Source organism: Phacochoerus africanus, chromosome 6 (assembly GCF_016906955.1).
Source record: "Phacochoerus africanus isolate WHEZ1 chromosome 6, ROS_Pafr_v1, whole genome shotgun sequence".
Taxonomy (NCBI): Eukaryota; Metazoa; Chordata; class Mammalia; order Artiodactyla; family Suidae; genus Phacochoerus; species Phacochoerus africanus.
This window is the reverse complement of record NC_062549.1, coordinates 9,057,163-9,075,603: the sequence shown is the minus strand read 5'-3', so window position 1 is coordinate 9,075,603 and position 18,441 is coordinate 9,057,163. Positions and strand designations below refer to the sequence as shown.

General features: G+C 47.2%; 2 protein-coding genes across 4 annotated transcripts in view; one reads left to right on the top strand and one right to left on the bottom strand.

Annotated features, from left to right (window-relative positions):
• The window catches only part of EFR3A (EFR3 homolog A), an 83,685-nt gene extending 79,968 nt beyond the window's left edge, over positions 1-3,717 (top strand). For all 3 annotated transcript variants that reach the window (XM_047783232.1, XM_047783230.1, XM_047783231.1), the window contains one exon: positions 1,285-3,717. In XM_047783232.1, coding sequence (XP_047639188.1) covers positions 1,285-1,390 — 106 coding nt within the window. In that variant the 3' untranslated portion in view covers positions 1,391-3,717. The remainder of the gene's footprint in view (positions 1-1,284) is intronic.
• Positions 3,718-4,589: 872 nt separating this feature from the next.
• Positions 4,590-18,441, bottom strand: part of OC90 (otoconin 90) — a 28,883-nt gene continuing 15,031 nt past the window's right edge. Inside the window, exons 8-13 of the mRNA XM_047783233.1 lie at positions 17,388-17,438; positions 14,298-14,351; positions 11,340-11,456; positions 10,641-10,812; positions 7,729-7,835; positions 4,590-5,107 (exon numbers count right to left, since the gene is read on the bottom strand). Coding sequence (XP_047639189.1) covers positions 4,812-5,107; positions 7,729-7,835; positions 10,641-10,812; positions 11,340-11,456; positions 14,298-14,351; positions 17,388-17,438 — 797 coding nt within the window. The 3' untranslated portion in view covers positions 4,590-4,811. The remainder of the gene's footprint in view (positions 5,108-7,728; positions 7,836-10,640; positions 10,813-11,339; positions 11,457-14,297; positions 14,352-17,387; positions 17,439-18,441) is intronic.

Sequence of the window (18,441 nt, the reverse complement as noted above, 5' to 3'; positions counted from 1 at the left end):
TCATATATTAGTTAATGAAAATTCATAATTATATGAATGGTGAATTATACTCTTAACTATAAAATAATAACAAACCGTATATGACTTACAACTAAATCTGAAGTATGCGTACAAATACTTAAATAAATGAAAAGTCATACCTTGTTATTGAATAGGAAGTTAGTATCTTAAAGACATCAGTTCCCTTTAGATTAATCTATAGTTTTAGTCAAAATCTTCACAGTATTGTTTGTTGTATCTGAACAATTGGTGCTCAAGACAGTGTGGAAGAATCCATGTATAAACCAGTGGAAATAAAAAACCAAGGGAGCATTTGCCTTACTAAGTAGGAAAACGTGTGATAGATTTTTGGTACTTCCCACAGGTTGGACTTTGTACAGGTAAGTTGAATAGACGAGAATTTTGAAATATAAACATCCATGGTAGAGATAAGAATTGAGTAATGAATGAGGAAAAGCATTGGTATGCTATGACAAAAGATCATTTTCCCAAATTGATAAGAGAAAACTGAGTGCAAATACAGCCAGTATGCTCAAATTCATTTGAAAATTAATACAAAATGAATACTGAATCTACAGATACCTAGCGTTAGTGGTAGCCCAAAACGAGGAAATAAGACTGGCTTCCCTTCAGCTTGTCAGAGTGCCAGAGATGAAAGAAACAAGGAAGGCTGGTGATGCTCCGTATTTACAGTGGAGTAAGAGGATGGGCGCACTCAGATGTTCAGAGTATAAATTGCTGGTGTTCTGGCAGGGCATGTGGTGTCAGAACTGTGAGTACATTTTGATCCAGAAATTTCTGTGTGTAAGACCATAAACCAAGGCGACAGGATAAAATTACGTGTGTGTAAGAATAGATCTGTCAGCATTATTTATAACCATGGAAAATGGAAATGAGTCTGCATCTGTCCATTACAATGAATCAATTATAATGCATCCATTATAATGAAATACCATGCTGTCATCCGAAGAGGTTAACATGTGTGTATATAAAAGATGTTTTACTAGTGAAACAAAGCAAGCTTAGATGAATGGGTATGGAGTAATCGCATTATAAAAATTATATATACATATATTCAAAGGAAAATGTTGGTTTTGACCTAAAAACAGCTTGGTACCCTTGTGATCTATCTCCCATGTGGTCTTGTGGCTGGCCAGCAGCTACATCCCTCTGATCCCCGGATGAAGGAGGCTTACTCTGCGACTCGCAGAGTACTGAGAATGCTCTGTGAAGTGCACAGCTTTTCAGCACACCCGCTGACAGTGCCCGGTTCTTCTTTTCCAGTCCTCCTCCCAGCCCATCAGGAACCCTCGCCATCACTTCTGGGCACGCCCAGTACCAGTCTGTCCCAGTCTACGAGATGAAGTTTCCAGATCTCTGTGTGTACTGAGTGGCTCAGGAAGACCTCAGCATAAAGCCTAAAAATGAGGGCCAGGCTGAGGTTTCAGGGTTTACTCGATGTTTGTTAACATACGTCTTGAAAACTATGATGGAACTTACCTTTAACCAAATGCTTGGCATATCAGATTAGAAATTTTGCAACTGTAGCATATGATTTAGAGTACTTTTGAAGATAGGTTTATGCCGTGTGAATTCTTTTGAGGTTCCTGATGCTTTTTAAAATTGAACATACATTGGCCTCTCATTAATTCGTTGTTAAATAGTACATTGAAATTTTTTTCACAAACATGTAATTAAAAAAAACAACAAGCCATCAGAGGGTTGAAGGTGTATGAAGTATTTACAGTATTTCTTAGACATCTATACAGCTGTGTAAAATTAGAACTGCTTTTTTCTTTATCTGCAATGCAAAAGCAAAAACATACAACTGTATTCCTAATCCTGGGGCTGCAAAACCGTTTTGTGATTTTTCGTCCCCATGTTTTAGATATTGTGATAGGCACCCCTCAGTTAGTTTGTTAGAGCAAAAAAAATATGTGGCCGTCAGTCCTCGTCCTCTTTATGGTAATAACATTCACTGAGTAATATTCCTAGAATGTGACCCCAAAACCTCCATACTTTAAAGTGTCTGGTTCTTACAATACTGTGTTTTCTGCCAAGTTTGACCATTCTACTTGAGAGTCTTAGAGCTTGCTCTTGGAGTACCGAACTGTGCAATATTTTTTACATCATAAGATGTATTAGTTTACAGATTACGCTTTGAAATTATAATGGTATTTTGTGTGGCTCCACTAATTAAATGAGCTATATATTTAGTATAGAAAAAAAGACATTTAAAACAGCTAATAGTTCACCTGTGAAGAGTGCATACATTTTTATTTCTTTTAAGAGCACATTAATTTACATTTTTATACTGTGCATTGTTTTAAATTCTCATAGTCAAAAAATGCCCCAAATGGACTTTTAATTTTTAAGATTTGAACTGTAACTTGTGTGCATCTCTGTTTATGATTCGTGATAATTATATTTGAAAAGAGTGCCTATGGTTTTAGCAGTCGTCAATTTAAACTTGTGTTGATTTAATCTATCAAGATTACATGTGCTAACAGAAGGTGTTTCCTTAAAATTATGTATGTTTTAGTGAATTCCGTCACATGGCAGAATGAACAACTTTCTTTTCAACTCTTACGAAATCTCTTAGGACATTCTTATGAAATAATCTGTTTATAATTCTCCTACCTTTTCAGATTTGATTCCTTTTTACACAAAACAATATACATATCAAACATTGTAGTCCCAAAATAATTTAGTTTCTAGCTTTTGCTTTTGTTTGAAAAATCCCAGTGAAGAATGGCCTGTTCCTCCTTTGGGTTTAGGGTTCTTTGGGCACCTTTAGCAGAAACAAAGTTAAGGAAGTAATAATAGGACCAGCATACTTGAAACTCTTGAATATTTAAACCAAAGCACAGCATCTTTAAACAACTTGCAAAAGATCTTAGTCTTTTAAACCTATAAAATGATACTCAAACGTCTTGCATGGTTTAGTTACCTACTCAGTGTAGATAAACAAGACGCTGTTTTCTGAGTAACTGTGCCGTCACCACTGGGGGACTAAATGGCCCCCTTGACCAGGTAAAATGGTTCACCACTTAATAGGCCAAGTTTTACGTTTGTTTTTAATTTCCCTTTTTTCTTCTCTATTTTTAACGAAAGATACTAACTTTTGATTTTGCATTAAAAAAATCTAAGCAGGGGGACAGGCTAAAACAATCATCATCCACTTGGATGTCATTTTATAGATTAACACTGTGTGCTTTTGTATAAAAAATATATAATTTAATAGTATAAGAAAAGAAGATATATATTCATTTGCACTCATGCAAAACAAACTTTGCTCTACGAAACTTCACATTTCTCTGTGATTTAAAACTGCATGTGTAGCATGTAAGAGAAAATCATTTCAGTTAATGTTTATCACACCTTCCTCTTGGTCTGTTTGTAAACGGTTGATTTGGGTTTTTTGGGGTTTTTTCCTGGTTGTAGTTGTTATTTTTACATAGTAAACTTCTATGTATCCTAGCTTACTGAGCTGGTCTTTGTTAACAAGGATTCCCAAGAATTGGTGGATTTTTCCTTTGACTTGTCCCTTCCAGGAGATTGCAGGAGGTCCTGCAGCTGATAGGTATGCATGTAATATATCATATTGCCAGTTTGGATACTGAAAGTTTAGGATTAGTTGAAGTTCACTGTATTGCTATATTTTTGTAGATATTTAAAGTCTTAATAAAAACTGTTAATCATTCTCTTTTTGCTGTATACTGTTGCCTGTATCATTTATTTTTTACCTTGACATTGAATAGTTAACATTTAAACATCCCTCCTATACTTGTGTTGTCTTTGCTTATGTAGAGTTGTTGGAGTCAACCTGAACACACACGCGCACACTCTTCCTAAATACCTTGAACTCATTAGCTTTTAGAATCATAACACTCTACTAGCAGTTCACTTCCCCTTTCTCACAATATTTCCCTGCTTCCTGTCTGAAAGTGGAACTACTTTGTTTTATTCATGCCAGTATATGTACTAAATGTAATGAAGGGAGTTCTTTCGAAGTGTAAAAATTCACTGTGCAATTTGTATGTAAGCAGTAAAACAAAATCAAACATTTCTGTATAAGTACATTTTTATAGTAGCTATTGCATTTGTTACACTTACTCACTATTTTGCCTTAGTTAAAAATGGCCTCACCCATGGCATATGGAAGTTCCCAGGTCAGGGAGCAAACCAGGGCCACAGCAGCAACCCAGTCCTCTGTGGTGATAATGCTGGATCCTAAACCCTATTTTTTAAAAGTCAATTTATATTGCCAGACTCAAGACAGGCTTAGCAGTGATTCTTCATGGCGGTGGCTGTGGTACATGGCCACTCTCTTCGAACGTCCCAGAGGACCTGTCACCTCAGTCTCTGGCATACATCTTTGGGGGATTTGTTGGTGACCGTAGGTGATCTTATACCATTGATTAAATATACTGCCTTCTCTCTCTTTTTAATGGGAAAAGTAGCTTTTAGTGATTAGAGACTGGAGGTTCTCCTCCCCTTTCTCTGTCATCTCCCCTTTGCGATCTTACTCATGTACCGATATCCACAACATTTCTTGAAAATCAGACGAAGAAACGTTGATTGGAGTATTTATTGAGCTTCCCCAGCGCACTACAGAAAGCAGAGAACCACCTGTCACCCGCCTGCTCCTTCAAGTGTGCACCTTCAAGTGTGAGCTGACAAACCCATCACAATGCACGCGGGCAAGGGTCTCCCCACCTCTCCCCCTCTGAGCCTCTGGTGAGCAGAAGGGGAGGGTGGAGGCAGAAGGAACAGAAGGACAGGGTGCGCTGGTCGCTTGCTCTGGGAATCTATCTGGGGCCATGCTGCAGCCTGGTGCCCATGAGACCCAGGGACCCCCCCAGGAATCTTCTGGTTCTTGTCGGGCCCTCTGGGCGGGGCGGGGCCTCCTCGCTGTTCTCCTCGGAGCTGGAGCCAAGGGAGGAAGCTGGAGGCACGCGGGGGTCCTCACAGGACAGCGGTTCGCCCTGGCAGTCTTGGCTGCCTGGCGACCTGAGGCTTTGGTTATAGACGGCGGGGGCCATGCACTCGGCCGCCGTCTGGTCGCAGGCACAGAGCAGCTTGGCGCACAGGCTCTGCCCCACACCTTAAGGGGCAAGAAGAGGAGCAGACCTGAGACCCCGCGAGACGGTCGCCTCTTCCGCCCTGTCCTCCCACCTATATCTCGAACCTCTTGGTCCTGCATAAGCTGATTCCTCTACTGGGAGTGTTCTTGACTTTCTCATCCTGGGTAACCCAGACCAGCCCCTCAAGAATCCACTTGGCATCCCCTCCTCCAGAAAGCTACCTTGAGCTCCCCCAGCTAGACGGAGCGCCTATCCCGGGGACTCCCATCGAATCCCACCCTATGGTTCCTTCCATCACAGGAGAAGTTTTTTGTTTTTTTTTTTTTTTCTGTCTGTATTTGTATTTGCTCAATCTAGCCATCCTACTTTATTTCTTGAGTGTTTCAGTTGCATACAGCGGGGTTGGAGTGGAGAGCATCTGTGATACAAACGAAACAATGTGTTTGAAGATGCTTACACACGGAGACCTATTCTGCAAGCAATATCCTTGTTGTCTGTGGTTTTCATAGACGGATTTGGTCTACTGTGAAAGTATTCATCAACCACATCAACCAGACGTTTTCTCATCACACTGACCCACCAGATCTCCTATAGTGGCCTTCCCATCAGCCCCAGACACGTGTCCTTGCATCTCCGCAGCGGGAGGCAGAGAGGAGAGGGGGAAGCGGGAGCAAGGCGGACATGCGCAGAAGCCTGTTCCCCAGGGCAGCGCTGCACTTGGGCCTCGTGCTTGCGCCTTGTGTGCCATGGGCTCCAAGACGCCGTTCTTCACTACCCCACACCTGCATCTGCTGCAGGACACCGTGCTCAGAGCTCACAGAGGGTCGGAACCGGTTCCCCAAAGCCCCGGTCGAATGCAAACTACACGCGCAGCTTTGCTGGATTCTAAGACCTGAGAGATGAAGGTTGGACCTCAAGGCATGATTGCGTCACGACAACAAGTCATCTATCCTGTCACTCGTGGGCCCTAAACCTGGTTCCTCATTTTCCAGAGGACAAAGCCTAAATGTTTCATTTCTGGTCTCATGACCTGGCACGTCTCCCCAGCTCCCCCTTGAACCACCGTGGTGCCACCACCTCCACTCTCCGATCCTGAAACACAGAACCACCTCTTTCTGAAACTGCCAGGAGTTCCCAAAATGCCACGATTTTTCCGTTCCCTTTCCTTGGAACACACACACCCAGAATGACCATCTGGGAACTGTCAACTTCTTGGAAACTCTCATTTCACTGCCCCCTTCTAAACTTCTCCCCATTGCTCCTGTCCTGGCTGCAAACTCGGCAGGCTCAAAACCCTTTCCCTAGGCTCCCAGACGCCCTCCCACCTAGTACAGGAGACTAGTTAGTACATCGGAGTACAGGAGACTAGAACAGTCCCTTGCTTGTCTCTCTTCGCTGCAGGCTGTGAACAAAGGAAGGCGGTGATGGTGTCTGCTCACTGTTTTCTAGTTCCTGATGGAGGCGTGTTGGATAAGCAGCTAATTCAGTGAATGAATAAATGAATGACTAGCATGTAAGGCACGGAGGTGAGAGGATGATCCTCCAAGGCCTGGATTCAAGGAGCCCCAGGCCGGGTGCCAGCAAAGGAATAAGCCCTGAAGGCTCAACCCTGGGGCTTTCCTTGGACAGAAACGGAGGGTGAGACAGACTCTTGCAGGGCTCTCAAGAAATGCTAAGGGGACCATCTCCTTTTACTCTACAGAGTGTAAGGGAAATGCATCCACTGATGTAGATGAGGAAACGCAGCAGCGAATAGATGGAGCCAGATCTACAGGAAGCCTGGCTAAGTGAGTGGGGAGGAGTGGAGATGCAGGCCCAATGCTTCCTCTTTTATGGGGTTCCTCGGGAGAAGGTTTCTGCTTCTAGGAAAAGAGACGCTCTGGCATAGTGAAGACTCGCTTTCAGTCCGAGGTTCTATGGTTTTACCATCCCAACCCCAGTTCTATCACCTTCTTCTTCCTGTGTGATCTTGGACCTCCACTGCCTTCTCTGTGCAATGGGAAGGCTCACGGTGCTACCCCCTAAGATTGGGGTTTGGATGCGCTTGCTCACACTCAACAAGAACTCAGAAGGTCACATGGTAAGCACTCAGTAAGCAGGGGTATTGATATTATTCTCCATCTGCTCTTACAAATGTTGTGACTTTGGTCAGCTGACTTAGCCTCTTGAACTTGGGTCTTCTTCTCAGTGGAATAGGGGTAGTAAATATGCATCTCGAAGTTAGGAAAAGTGTTAAGTCACATTATAGGTTTTAGAAAGGGCTTGAGGAGTTCCCGTCGTGGCGCAGTGGTTAACGAATCCGACTAGGAACCATGAGGTTGCGGGTTCGGTCCCTGCCCTTGCTCAGTGGGTTAACGATCCGGCATTGCCGTGAGCTGTGGTGTAGGTTGCAGACGTGGCTCGGATCCCGCATTGCTGTGGCTCTGGCGTAGGCCGGTGGCTACAGCTCCGATTTGACCCCTAGCCTGGGAACCTCCATATGCCGAGGGATCGGCCCAAGAAATAGCAACAACAACAACAACAACAACAAAAACAAAAACAAAAAAAGAAAGGGCTTGGGAAAACATCTATAAGATGAGCTGTGGTCCTGCTGCTGACCTGAATGAAAGAAGAACCCACTGTGCTGGCCCACTGCACTTACACTTGGGGGTTCCATCCACGCACATCACTGGAGACAGAGGAAGCCTCTCCAGCAGGCAGCCCAGCCTTCTCACCTGCTCCAGGCAGCAGTGATGGAACCAACAGCACCTAAAACCAAGGAAATTCTTTTACTGCCCAGAGCCCCCAGCTGCCCCCCAGAACTCTTGCAGGCCTGCTCCTCACACACTCCCTCCAGCAGTGAGAGAAGCCGGTGCCTCCTTTCCAGTGCCCACTGGGCTGATATATGTCCACACTGAGGGCCGCCACGGATGGCTGTTCAGGTTGTATACTGCACAAAAATGCCATATCTAAGGCTGTGTTGATCACACTGGATGCATCATTTTTTTTTAATTTGGTATTTTTGTTATGATTCTGTGGGCTGAAAAGATGGTGACCTGCATAGTTATCATAATAATTTTCTAAAAGATGGAATAGAGTCTTGAGGAAGGGGTACCCCTTTTAGTATACACCGTGGTATGATCTGAGCTAGCAGTGACTCATCCCCTGCAACATTTCAGATAATAGAACAGTTAATGTCCATTCATAAGGCACCCCCCACCCCCCACCTCGTCCCTTAGCTTTCAGACAGAGAAAAGTAACGATCTTGAGCAAAAATAAAGAATTGCTTCTAGGAGAGTGTCCAGCGTAGAGAAAGACTCAGGAAGTAGAGGAGAGTGACTCATGGGCTTGCTTTTTTAGACCCACTCATCTGGCCGGATAAAGCCTCTCAGACTCCAGTCCATCTCCCAAGAATGCTGGGCACCCCCAGGGAGCCTGGGATGCTGCAGCTGACAGGAGGCTAAAACTACTCCACCTTGGAGACCACAGCTGGAGCAGGGATCAGGCAGAAGTGCCACGCGTGGATGGGGCTTATGCTCAGCCACGCATCGGCTTCCCCACCGTTTCTGTGGCGCCAGCAGTTGAAGGAAGAACCCCACCTCTTGCATCACCTTAGCCTGTGGCTGGAGGGCCGTGTGGCCAGAGAATGGCAGCCCCTTTTCCACTGTTACTATAGCACAGCCACTATCTCCTGTGACCTTGGGCTGGGGTGAGGGGCTGTAGATAGTTAATCTAATAGAATCTAAAGTCAGCGAGTGAATCGGAAAGCCTACGTGATCAAAATACCCTTGAAAATTACTCAGATTTCCCAGAATATGAAGTATGCATAGCTTGGAAAAGACACTTTTGGAGAAAAGCGTATCATTTGACTATTCCTTAGCCAAGACTCTGGCTTTTGGTTTTTCAATTTCATCCTTAGGCAAATCAAGGAAGCCATCCCATAACTCACTTGCCTGCCTGGGCAAATCTCCTATTTTTGTGAAATAAGGTCAGAAATCAGGAACCTTCTTAAACGGCACCCCCACTTTCTTTCCGGGGGGGGGGGTCAAGAAAACGCAGAGATTACTGATGCCTCGATCTCTTTCCATTCTTATTTTTTCTTTTCTTTTACAGCTGCCCTTGAGGCATATGCAAGTTCCTGGGCTGGGGGTCAAGTCGGAGCTGCAGCTGTGACCCACGCTGCAGCTTGGGGCAACACGGGATCCTTAACCCACTGAGAGGGGCCAGAGATGGAACCTGAATCCTCACTGACACTATGTCGGGTTCTTAACCTGCTGAGCCACAACAGGAACCCCTAATTTTCTATTTGCAGTATCTCATTGAACATCTCGGACGCGGCAACAATACTTAAATTGTTCTCTGTCTTGGACAGTAGAGGGCGCACGGCTGGGCCCCATGATGAAAACACACTTCTAATTCCACAGTGTCGTATACACTTGGTGAGAATAAAAGCTTCTTTAGTGTTACCTGATGGGAGGTAAATGGTAACGTTTGCCTGTGCGGCAGAGCCCCTGATCTCACCGAATTCCCTGCGGAGGATGGATGATGGGGAGGGGCCGGCTGTGCTGTGGGGACAGAGGTCTGTAGGTGGGTGCGTAATTTAGCCATTCAGATGCCATGTCACCTGCAGGTGACATGTTCCACGTTCCTGCCATTATTGAACCCTTTGTATTAACTACCACAAGGCTTGTCTTTTCCTCTTTTTTCCACGATCAGCTACAGTTGTTGACCCTCCCTGCAACCCCGTCATCAGAGGGGGGCTCACAGCATTTCACTGCAAAGCTCTAACTGGCCGTGGATGCAATGAGTCTCCACGTGGGATCCCGTATTTAAACCTGATCAGCTCGACCCTCGGACTAGTCCCTCCAACTCATCTCCAGGTTGAGTTTTCCGTAGCTTCCTGTGTCCCCACGGCGTTTGTTACATGAGTGGTGTTTTGTCGAATTGTCCCTTTCACTGTGTCAGCTCCTACTGGGCAGAGGCAGTTTGCTTTGATCTGCTTGGTTTAGGTTTAATCCCTTTTATCTCTCCGCCACCTAGCACAGGGCCTGAACAGAGCAAAAGCACAAGGAATGTAGCTTGAATGCACATGTAAATGAAGGAGCGAATTAATGAATGCATGACGTCAGTGCAAATGCTTCCAGGAGTGGTAGATATAAAATTTAGCAGTTACATGGAAACGTTGTAAAGCTAATTTCAATGTGTCGTCTTGCAGAGCAAGTCAACTAGGGACCTCAATTCTACATGTTGCTCATTGCAAAATAGGTAGATCTGGAGTCTTTTGAGGTGTCTTTGCAGACTGACCCTCTTAGAGCAGTTGGGCAGTATTTGTGGTGGAGCTCTAGACTCTCAAATCAAAAGATCTGGATCTATCTGACTCTGTCCCTTTGTGGCTGAATGACCTCAGACAAGTCAGCCTCTGAGCCTCAGCTGCTCATCAGGAAAATGGGACTATAGCGGCAAGGGCCCTGCAGAATGAGATACTGTAACAGCAAGTTTTTCTGAGCCTAAAGTGATATGTCATGTAGTGGACGGTGACAGCACCACCCGCCCGCCACCCTCACCCGGAGGTACCTGTCCAGGGCGTCCCTCGGCTCGCCTTGTCCTTCTTGCCCACAGTAACAGCCATAAGCTTCAAATTCCTCCGGGCACCGGGCCGTCAGACAAAAGAGCATCTCTCCAAGCTGTGGCATCACCCAGGTGTTGTCCCCGTTTCCCCGGTGCAGGAAGGTGAACCTGTCACAGGCTAATGAGAAACGAGGACCGCTTTGCTCTCTGTCTCTCTGCTTGCCTCGTCCTCTCCCCGTCTCCTCTGTGTACAACCTGGGCTAAGCTAGGCGAAAGGCCCCTGTGCAAACCCGGTCATCATAGCTTTGGCGGAGGAAGCACCTTCCTTCTGCGCAGCTCCCTGTGCACGTGCCTTGCGCGTGTGGAGAGCAGCAAAGAGAAGGATCATCAGAACCCAAGTGTTTCATTCTTTCCAACAAACCATGGTGCTTCCGATGCCAAGCTGTCCTTCGAGGGCCAGGAAGAGCGGCGAGAGCCCTCAGTCAGGGCTTCCTTGCCCCGGCTCGCCTCCAGCAGCGGCTGGCTACAGGCCAGTCCTCGCTGAGCCTCCGAGTGCTCGTGCAGCCGGATGGATGGCGCCCTCTAGTGGCATCAAATAGGAAGGTCACAGTGCCATGCTGGGGCCTGCGGGGTTTGGTTTCGGACCTAACCGGAGGATCTCGAGGTGGGAACAGCACGGATACCACTCTGCCTGCTTCTGCTCACCTTTTCCAGATGAGTCCTCAGGTCTGCTTTTGACGGATGACACGGCCACCCCCAAAGATTTAATGCTGGTGGGCACGATGGTTACACCTTTCGCTGTGGCAACCATCTCTGCAGATCCTGAAAACACACATTTTTATGGTTCATATTCGACCAGCAGTGGAAGAAGGCATGGTCCCATTCATCTGCTGACCCAGGCGGAGTTCCCAGCTCTGGGTGAGGCCTGGGCATCTGACTTGGGGTCTTTCCCTAAGCCCGCCAGGTTGGTTTCTTCCTTCTTGGGGGCTTCTGTCTGCTTGTTCAGCACTCCTGGCAGGTTAGAAGCAGCCCTTAGCGGCTCTGTCTTAACCTCAGTCTCCTGAGTTTACGTCCTGCCCAGTTCTCCAACCCCACAGAGAAACCCATTAGTTACTTCCTATGTGCTCCAGGGAGCTGGAAACTGACAAAGACTCTCCTTCACCAAACCTGCCCCAGACTCCCCTCCATCCTGGCCTGTAAGAACCACAACCTCTGGGGCCCTGTCCACACCGAGAGCCTGGAACAAGCCCCAGCCTGGTTTCTAACATCAAGGACAGCCGTGTCTCTGGGACGACCCAGTCCCCTGCTCCTCCTTAAGATCCTGCCTGAGAAAGCTCAAGGCCGTCATGAGAATTCACTGCTTGAGATCCACACCTGCCTTGCCCAACAGGTCTCTTAAAACAGCCCCCCCCCATGTCTCTTTGGAATTTGCCACTTCCCTGACTCTGCTAGAGCCCCTGCCTGCTCCCCTCCCTCCTGCCTCACTCTCTGAGATGCCCCGTCACCTCTGCACAAGTCAGAGTCGTACTCAGTTTATTCTGAGGCCTCCCGGATGCTGCAGAAACAGGAGTACAATCTGTCTTGCCACCCTTAACAGACAACGGGCTCCAGGAGTCTGACAAAACAGTAGGCTCTAGGAGTCTGGCAGCAGAAACTGGAGAACACAGTGTTCCAGAGAAAAAAATCAAGTTTGAGTTGAAGCTCAGTCACATGCTAGATGTATGACCTTGGGCAAATCCCATAGCGTCTCTTATTCTTCATTTCTTCATTAGTAAAACTGTATCAATAACACTAGCTTTTTGGAGTTCCCTGGTGGCACAGTGGGTTAAGGATCTGGTGTTGTCACTGCTGCCATGGCGTGGGTTCCATCCCTGACCTGGGAAATTCTGCATACTGCAGGGGCAGCCAAAAAAAAAAAAAAAAAGATGCTTGTTTTGGCGTTTAAATAATCCTTCTAGATAAATGCCTAGCGATAAGGAAACAGTCAATAGTAGCCATTAGATTTGCTCAGTAATGTGGAGCCATCAATACATCTGATCTAGAGTTAAGGACTCTCCAGGTGGAAAGTTCTACCAGTGATGGAGCTGATGGACCTCCCAGAAGTCCAGTGTCTGCTTCCTGTTGAGTCTGAGTCTCCTGCTAACTCCCCATCCCCAGCCCTGGGGAAGAACATTCTTTTTTTTTTTTTTTTTTCTTTTTAGGGCCGAACCTGCAGCATATGGAAGTTCCCAGGCTAGGAGTTGAACCCACATTCTCATGGATAAGAGTCGGGCGCATTACTGCTGAGCCACATTGGGAACTTCCAAAAGCATTCTAGATTATTGACGGTAGTCAACTTTGAGGTGCCCACCCTCCCCTCAGATGAGTGAATTTTCTGCTAATCCCATTACCAGGACTGGCCACCCAATTAGGGGGTAAATTCCTCCTGTCCCCTCACCTTTCACACTGAGGAGGTCCTGGTGCACCTCGGGGCAAAGCTGGCCAAGTCCCAATACCGACAGTCTGACACTGATGACCTCCCTCCATCAATCTGGTTAAATTTGGAAATTCTGTCCAGGCCTGGGCAAGCCTCTCTCAGCCCCGAGGTGAGAGGCCAGCCCAGCTCAGGTACAAAAAAGCACCACTTTTATTATTTATCAGCAGGAATAAATCCGTTTTCTATTAAAAACGGATAGAGGTTGTTTTGTTTGCTTGTTTTTAAATCATAGCGCCCCCTATTGGCCATAGCAATGTGCAGAGGAGTGTCAAGTGGCTCGATGTTTCTCCGGAGCAATTTGGCAGCATACTGAGAGCCCGAACATACCTTTAATCTAGCCATTCAACTTCTAGGCATTTATCCCGACGAATTAATCAGAAGTGGAGCAGCATAGAGAAAGAGCTTATCTATTCTTTATAAGAACACATGTTAGAAATGATTGGCTTCACAAATGACGGGATTCTACACAGGCACATTGAACAATCTCTAAAATTCATGTTAAGGAAAAATGTTTCCTGCCAGGGGAATATCATCTCATTGGATGACATGATACAACTCGGACAGCAAAACCATGGCCGCCAAGTGATCTTAAATTCATGTTATTTATGTTCAGAGACGGGCTCGATGGTGGCAGGGGGACAATGGAAGAAGGCATCTTCAAATATTGCTAATAGCTATCTTTATAATGTGCATTTAAACAGAACACAAAGTCCAGTTTTCTGTATTTTTCTAAATGCATCTTTTTAGCAGGCAAGTGTCTCTTTCTTACTAATGAATGGATCTATCTTTTGCCTACTTTTTTTTTTTTCTTTCTTTTTAGGGCTGCACCTGCAGCATATGGAAGTTCCCAGGCTAGGGGTTGAATCGGAGCTACAGCTGCCAGCCTACACCACAGCCACAGCAATATAGGATCCAAGCCACACCTACGACCTACACCATAGCTCACGGTAACACCGGATCCCTAACCCACTGAGCAAGGGCAGGGATCAAACCCACATCCTCATGGATATTAGTCGGGCTCATTACTGATGAGCCACAACAGGAACTCCCGTTTGCCTACTTTTTTGGGAGGGGGTGAGGTGTAAAAGCAAATTGATTTCAATGATTTCTTTCATTTTGGGGAACACACTTGATTTCATAAATATATAGGGGACCAGCAAAAGGTGGATGAAGCTGAGTGTGCTTACCTGGAAAAGGTGTGGCCTGAGCATCTTCCGTCCCTTCCTGATCTTGGCCTGGTTCTGTTCCTAAAAGAAGAGAGAGGGAGTGGGCATTAAATTCAGCCTGTCTCATCCTGGTCTCCAGAGGCAGCTCCCATCCCACTGGGCACAGGAGGCAGCTCTTTGCTCTGCCCCTGGACACCTCCCAGGAGAGCCAGCGAGGGCAGGTCAGTTTAATCTCCCAGAGCCTCTGTTTCCTAAATAATCTGCGAAATGGGTATAATAATATTTCCTCTGCTCTGCCAAAAGGTGGTCACCAGAACTGAACACGAATATTTAGATGGCATTTCTCCACGGGTTCCATGCGTCCTCCTCCGAAGTCCCCTTGCTTACTTGTCCTGGGGATCGTGGTCGGCCGGTCAGCTGTCTCAGCAGCCACTGTAAAAAGAAACCACCAGAGTTCCCGTGTGGCTCAGTGGTAACGAACCTGAGTAGTCTCCACGAGGATGTGGGTTTGATCTCTGGCTTTGCTTGGTGGGTTAAGGATCCGGCATTGCCGTGGGCTGTGGTGTGGGTCGCAGATGCGGATCAGATCCTGTGTTGCTGTGGCTGTGGTGTAGACCAGCAGCTGTAGCTCCAATTGGACCCCTGGCCTGGGAACTTACATATGCCACGAGCGCAGCCCTAAAAAGACCAAAAATTAAAAAAAGAAAGAAAGAGAAACAAACCACCCAATCTCAATTATCAACCAAGCTCAGCACCTTAGCCACACAGAGGAGAGAAGACCCAAGGCAATCTGATCGGAAACTGTCTAGAGCTTGTTGCTCCATTAGGTCCTGGTTCAGGGGACAAGAAGACAGATCAGGGCCAGTCCTGTGTTAGGCAGAGACCAGGAAACGACCTCGTCAGGAGAAAGGGCCGTTATTTCCTCTAGTTGAAGAAACTTTGCCGAGAAAGGCACTTAAGAGGGAGTTTGGTCCAGATGTAAGGACACAGGCAGTGGAGGGCCCAGACCCCAGCCTTGCCACCAGCTCTGTGCTTGGACAACTTGTCCTTCCATCTCAATTCCCATCTTAATACGGCAGTCATAGCCATCATTTACTTAGGGTCATATGAGTATTAAATGAGATTCTGGGAGTTCCCTGGTGGCTCAGTGGGTTAAGGATCCAGTGTTGATACTGCTACGACCCTGATTACAGCTAGGGGGGTTTGATCTCTTGATCAGGAACTTCCATATGCCACTGGCACAGCCAAAAAAAAAAAAATGAGATTATGTATTTTAGGCACATTGTCCCGAATCCTGCGTGTAATTTGACCTTCATTGTATGCAGTTTTTATAACCATATGAGAATTTCTGGAAGAAGATGCTGGCCTGAAATCTTCTCAGGCTGTCCCACTTAATTCTTCTGTCACCCCAAAGGACAGGTATATCCATCACTTTCCAAGGAGAGGTAAACTGTGGCCCAGCTGTGTGTCCATTTTTGTCAATAAAGTTTTATTGGCACCACAGCCACATGCATCCAGGTAGGCTGCTTTCCTGCTGCAGCGGCAGAATTAAACAGTGGTGACAGGGATCCTCTGGCCCACCCAGTCTAAAACATCTACTTTCTGGCCCTTAGCAGAAAAAAAAATGTGGATACCTGCTTTATGCAAAGTGGAAACGGAAGCTTAGAGAGATTTAAACCCCTCTTCCCAAGTCGCACAGCTGAAAAATGAGAGGGCAGGGAACCAACCCCACATCTGCCTGACTTCCCATCGTGATTTCTGCCTATGACGGTGAGAACAGTTTCAAGCCCCTTTATGTCTTTCTCACAAACTGCTCCACCTGCTCCTGTGTGACTCACCTTTGGGCCCACATTCAGGCACTGCCAAGGTCCTGGGTGTGAGTGCGTGTGTGTTGGAACGTGTACATGAAGAAAATGGAAAATGTACGAATTGGGGGTTATGTTGCGACTGTCTGGTGAGGCCGTGAAGCCCACAGCAAATTCTCAGTTTAGGAAGGAAGTGGCTCCTGCGAGTTAGGCTGGGTTTGCCTGCGGCTGGTGGGGGTGGGGGTGGCTGGGGAGGGTGGCTGGGGGAGGAGGGGGAGCATATGGCAGAGCTTTCCTTTGGTGTTTCCTCTCTTCTCTGGACACAGACTCCAGTGCTCGGGCTGACAGGAAGCTGCCCTTGGACGTGGAGGACGGCAGGGGGCGAGCCCAGGAGCCTCTGCCTCTAACCTTGCAGAAGCAGCAGCACCAACGGAGCAGAGCAATAAACAAACCTCTAGGACCCTGGTTGTGCAGCCTGTGATCTCCCGGGGGGGAAAGAGTGGCCAGATTTCACAAATCAAACCCCAGGATGCCCGGTTAAATTGGGATTTTGCATGAACAGCAAATACCTCTTTAAGCAGAAGTATGTCCCATGCAAATTCTGGGAGATATATATAATATATATTTAATTGAAGTATAGCTAATCTACAATGTTGTCAATTTCCGCTGTACAGCAAAATGATTCAGTTCCGCATATATATTTGCTTCACATTTTTCCCCATTACGTCTTATCGTAGGATAGTGAATATAGTTCCCTGTGCTCTACAGTAGGACCTAGTTGTTTATGAATTCTTTATATACTAGTTTGCCTCTGCTACCCCCCAAATTCCCAATCCATCCCCCCCATCCTCCTCCCCCTTGGCAACCATAGCCTACCCTCTGGGTCTGTAAGTCTGTTTGTAGACAGGTTCATCTGTGCCACATTTTGGTTTCCACAGGTCAGTGATACCCTCTGGAGTCTGTCTTTCTCTTTCTGACTGGCTCCACTTAGGATGAGAATGGCTAGGTGGGACATACTTAGATTTACCAAGCATCTGTTGATCCTCTGAAATTCACCATCAGACAGTGGAGGGTGGGGGTCCTGTGTTTTATCTGACAGGTCTCCGGAGGTGAGAACAGGAGTGCGGGAGAAAGTAGAGAAGAGGTCTGGGGGTTGGAGGAAGTGAAAGAGGCTCTGAGGGTACCTGAGGCCGTCCCCCTGCAAGCCCAGGTGGGGGCACTTGTGGGGAGCTAATCCCAGCAAAGCAGGTGGGTGGTACGATCAAAACGCGGGTGACTGGGTTACACATGAGTCCCCTGTGCTCACCTTCTCCAGAGAGAGCCATCAGGCTGGAGTCCGTGGGCTCCACACCGTCACCTGGAAAGAGAGGCCCCTGGTAGCAATGAGCGATGGATGCAGTGTCGCCACCAAGGACCCAGGAGGGACAGCAGGACAGGGGAGAAAGGGGCTGGAACAGAGGAGGGCTGCTTGTCCTGCCTCAGGATAATCCTCGGCTTCTCTCAGACCTCCCAGGACACAGGGTGCCCAGCAGGGCCCCAGCTCAGGAGGGGCTCCAGCCAGGGAGTCTGGTGGGGAAGGTGGCACCTTCAGACACGGGCTGTGGTAATGAAAGGACGGCAAACTCCAAAGGTGTGTGGCTATGGAGTGTGGTCCCAATTCGAGGAGACCTCCGTTCAAATAGGAGGTAGGAAAGGTATGTATGTGGAAATTCAACTCCGCACGCACCCCCACACGCACACATCCCTGCAGGAGCACATGCACACACACACACACACCCACGCACACTCATGGACACGAGCACACATACATCCAGGCACACACAGACACATCAGCTTCCTCTTGAACACATACTGCAGGACCAGTTCTGAGAAAGAGACTCCAGCTGAGGGAAGGGAGGGATGGCTGCTTGGCCAAGGTCCACCTTAAAGTTCCCATCCCTGGGTACCACAGTGGGCGTTGGGGCTAACAGATCGTGGGGACTTTGGTGAAAAAGGAATGATGGGCTTAAACCAAACTCCTGCTTTTCTCATAAGACGCATGTTTTAGAGTCAGCGTTGTCCCTAGCTTAGTTCGGCAGACGATTACTAAGAGCCTGGCTTGTCTTAAAAAGTGGTGCACAAAAAGCAATCTCCCTTTCCATGAGTTTCCACCTGTACCCAGATAGCTCCTTGTGCTGCAGGCTCTGGAGGGCAGAGGAGGGAGGCAGCCAGTCCGCCCCTGGAAGGCCTCAGAGGCCAAGAGCTCACCCGGCCAAGAGGACACTTGCCCCATTTGAGCCCTGGATCCTGTCCTGTTCACACAGCTTGCCAGGGTTCTGACTATAACCGAAGGAAAGAACTTGGGGTCTGCATCCAAACTG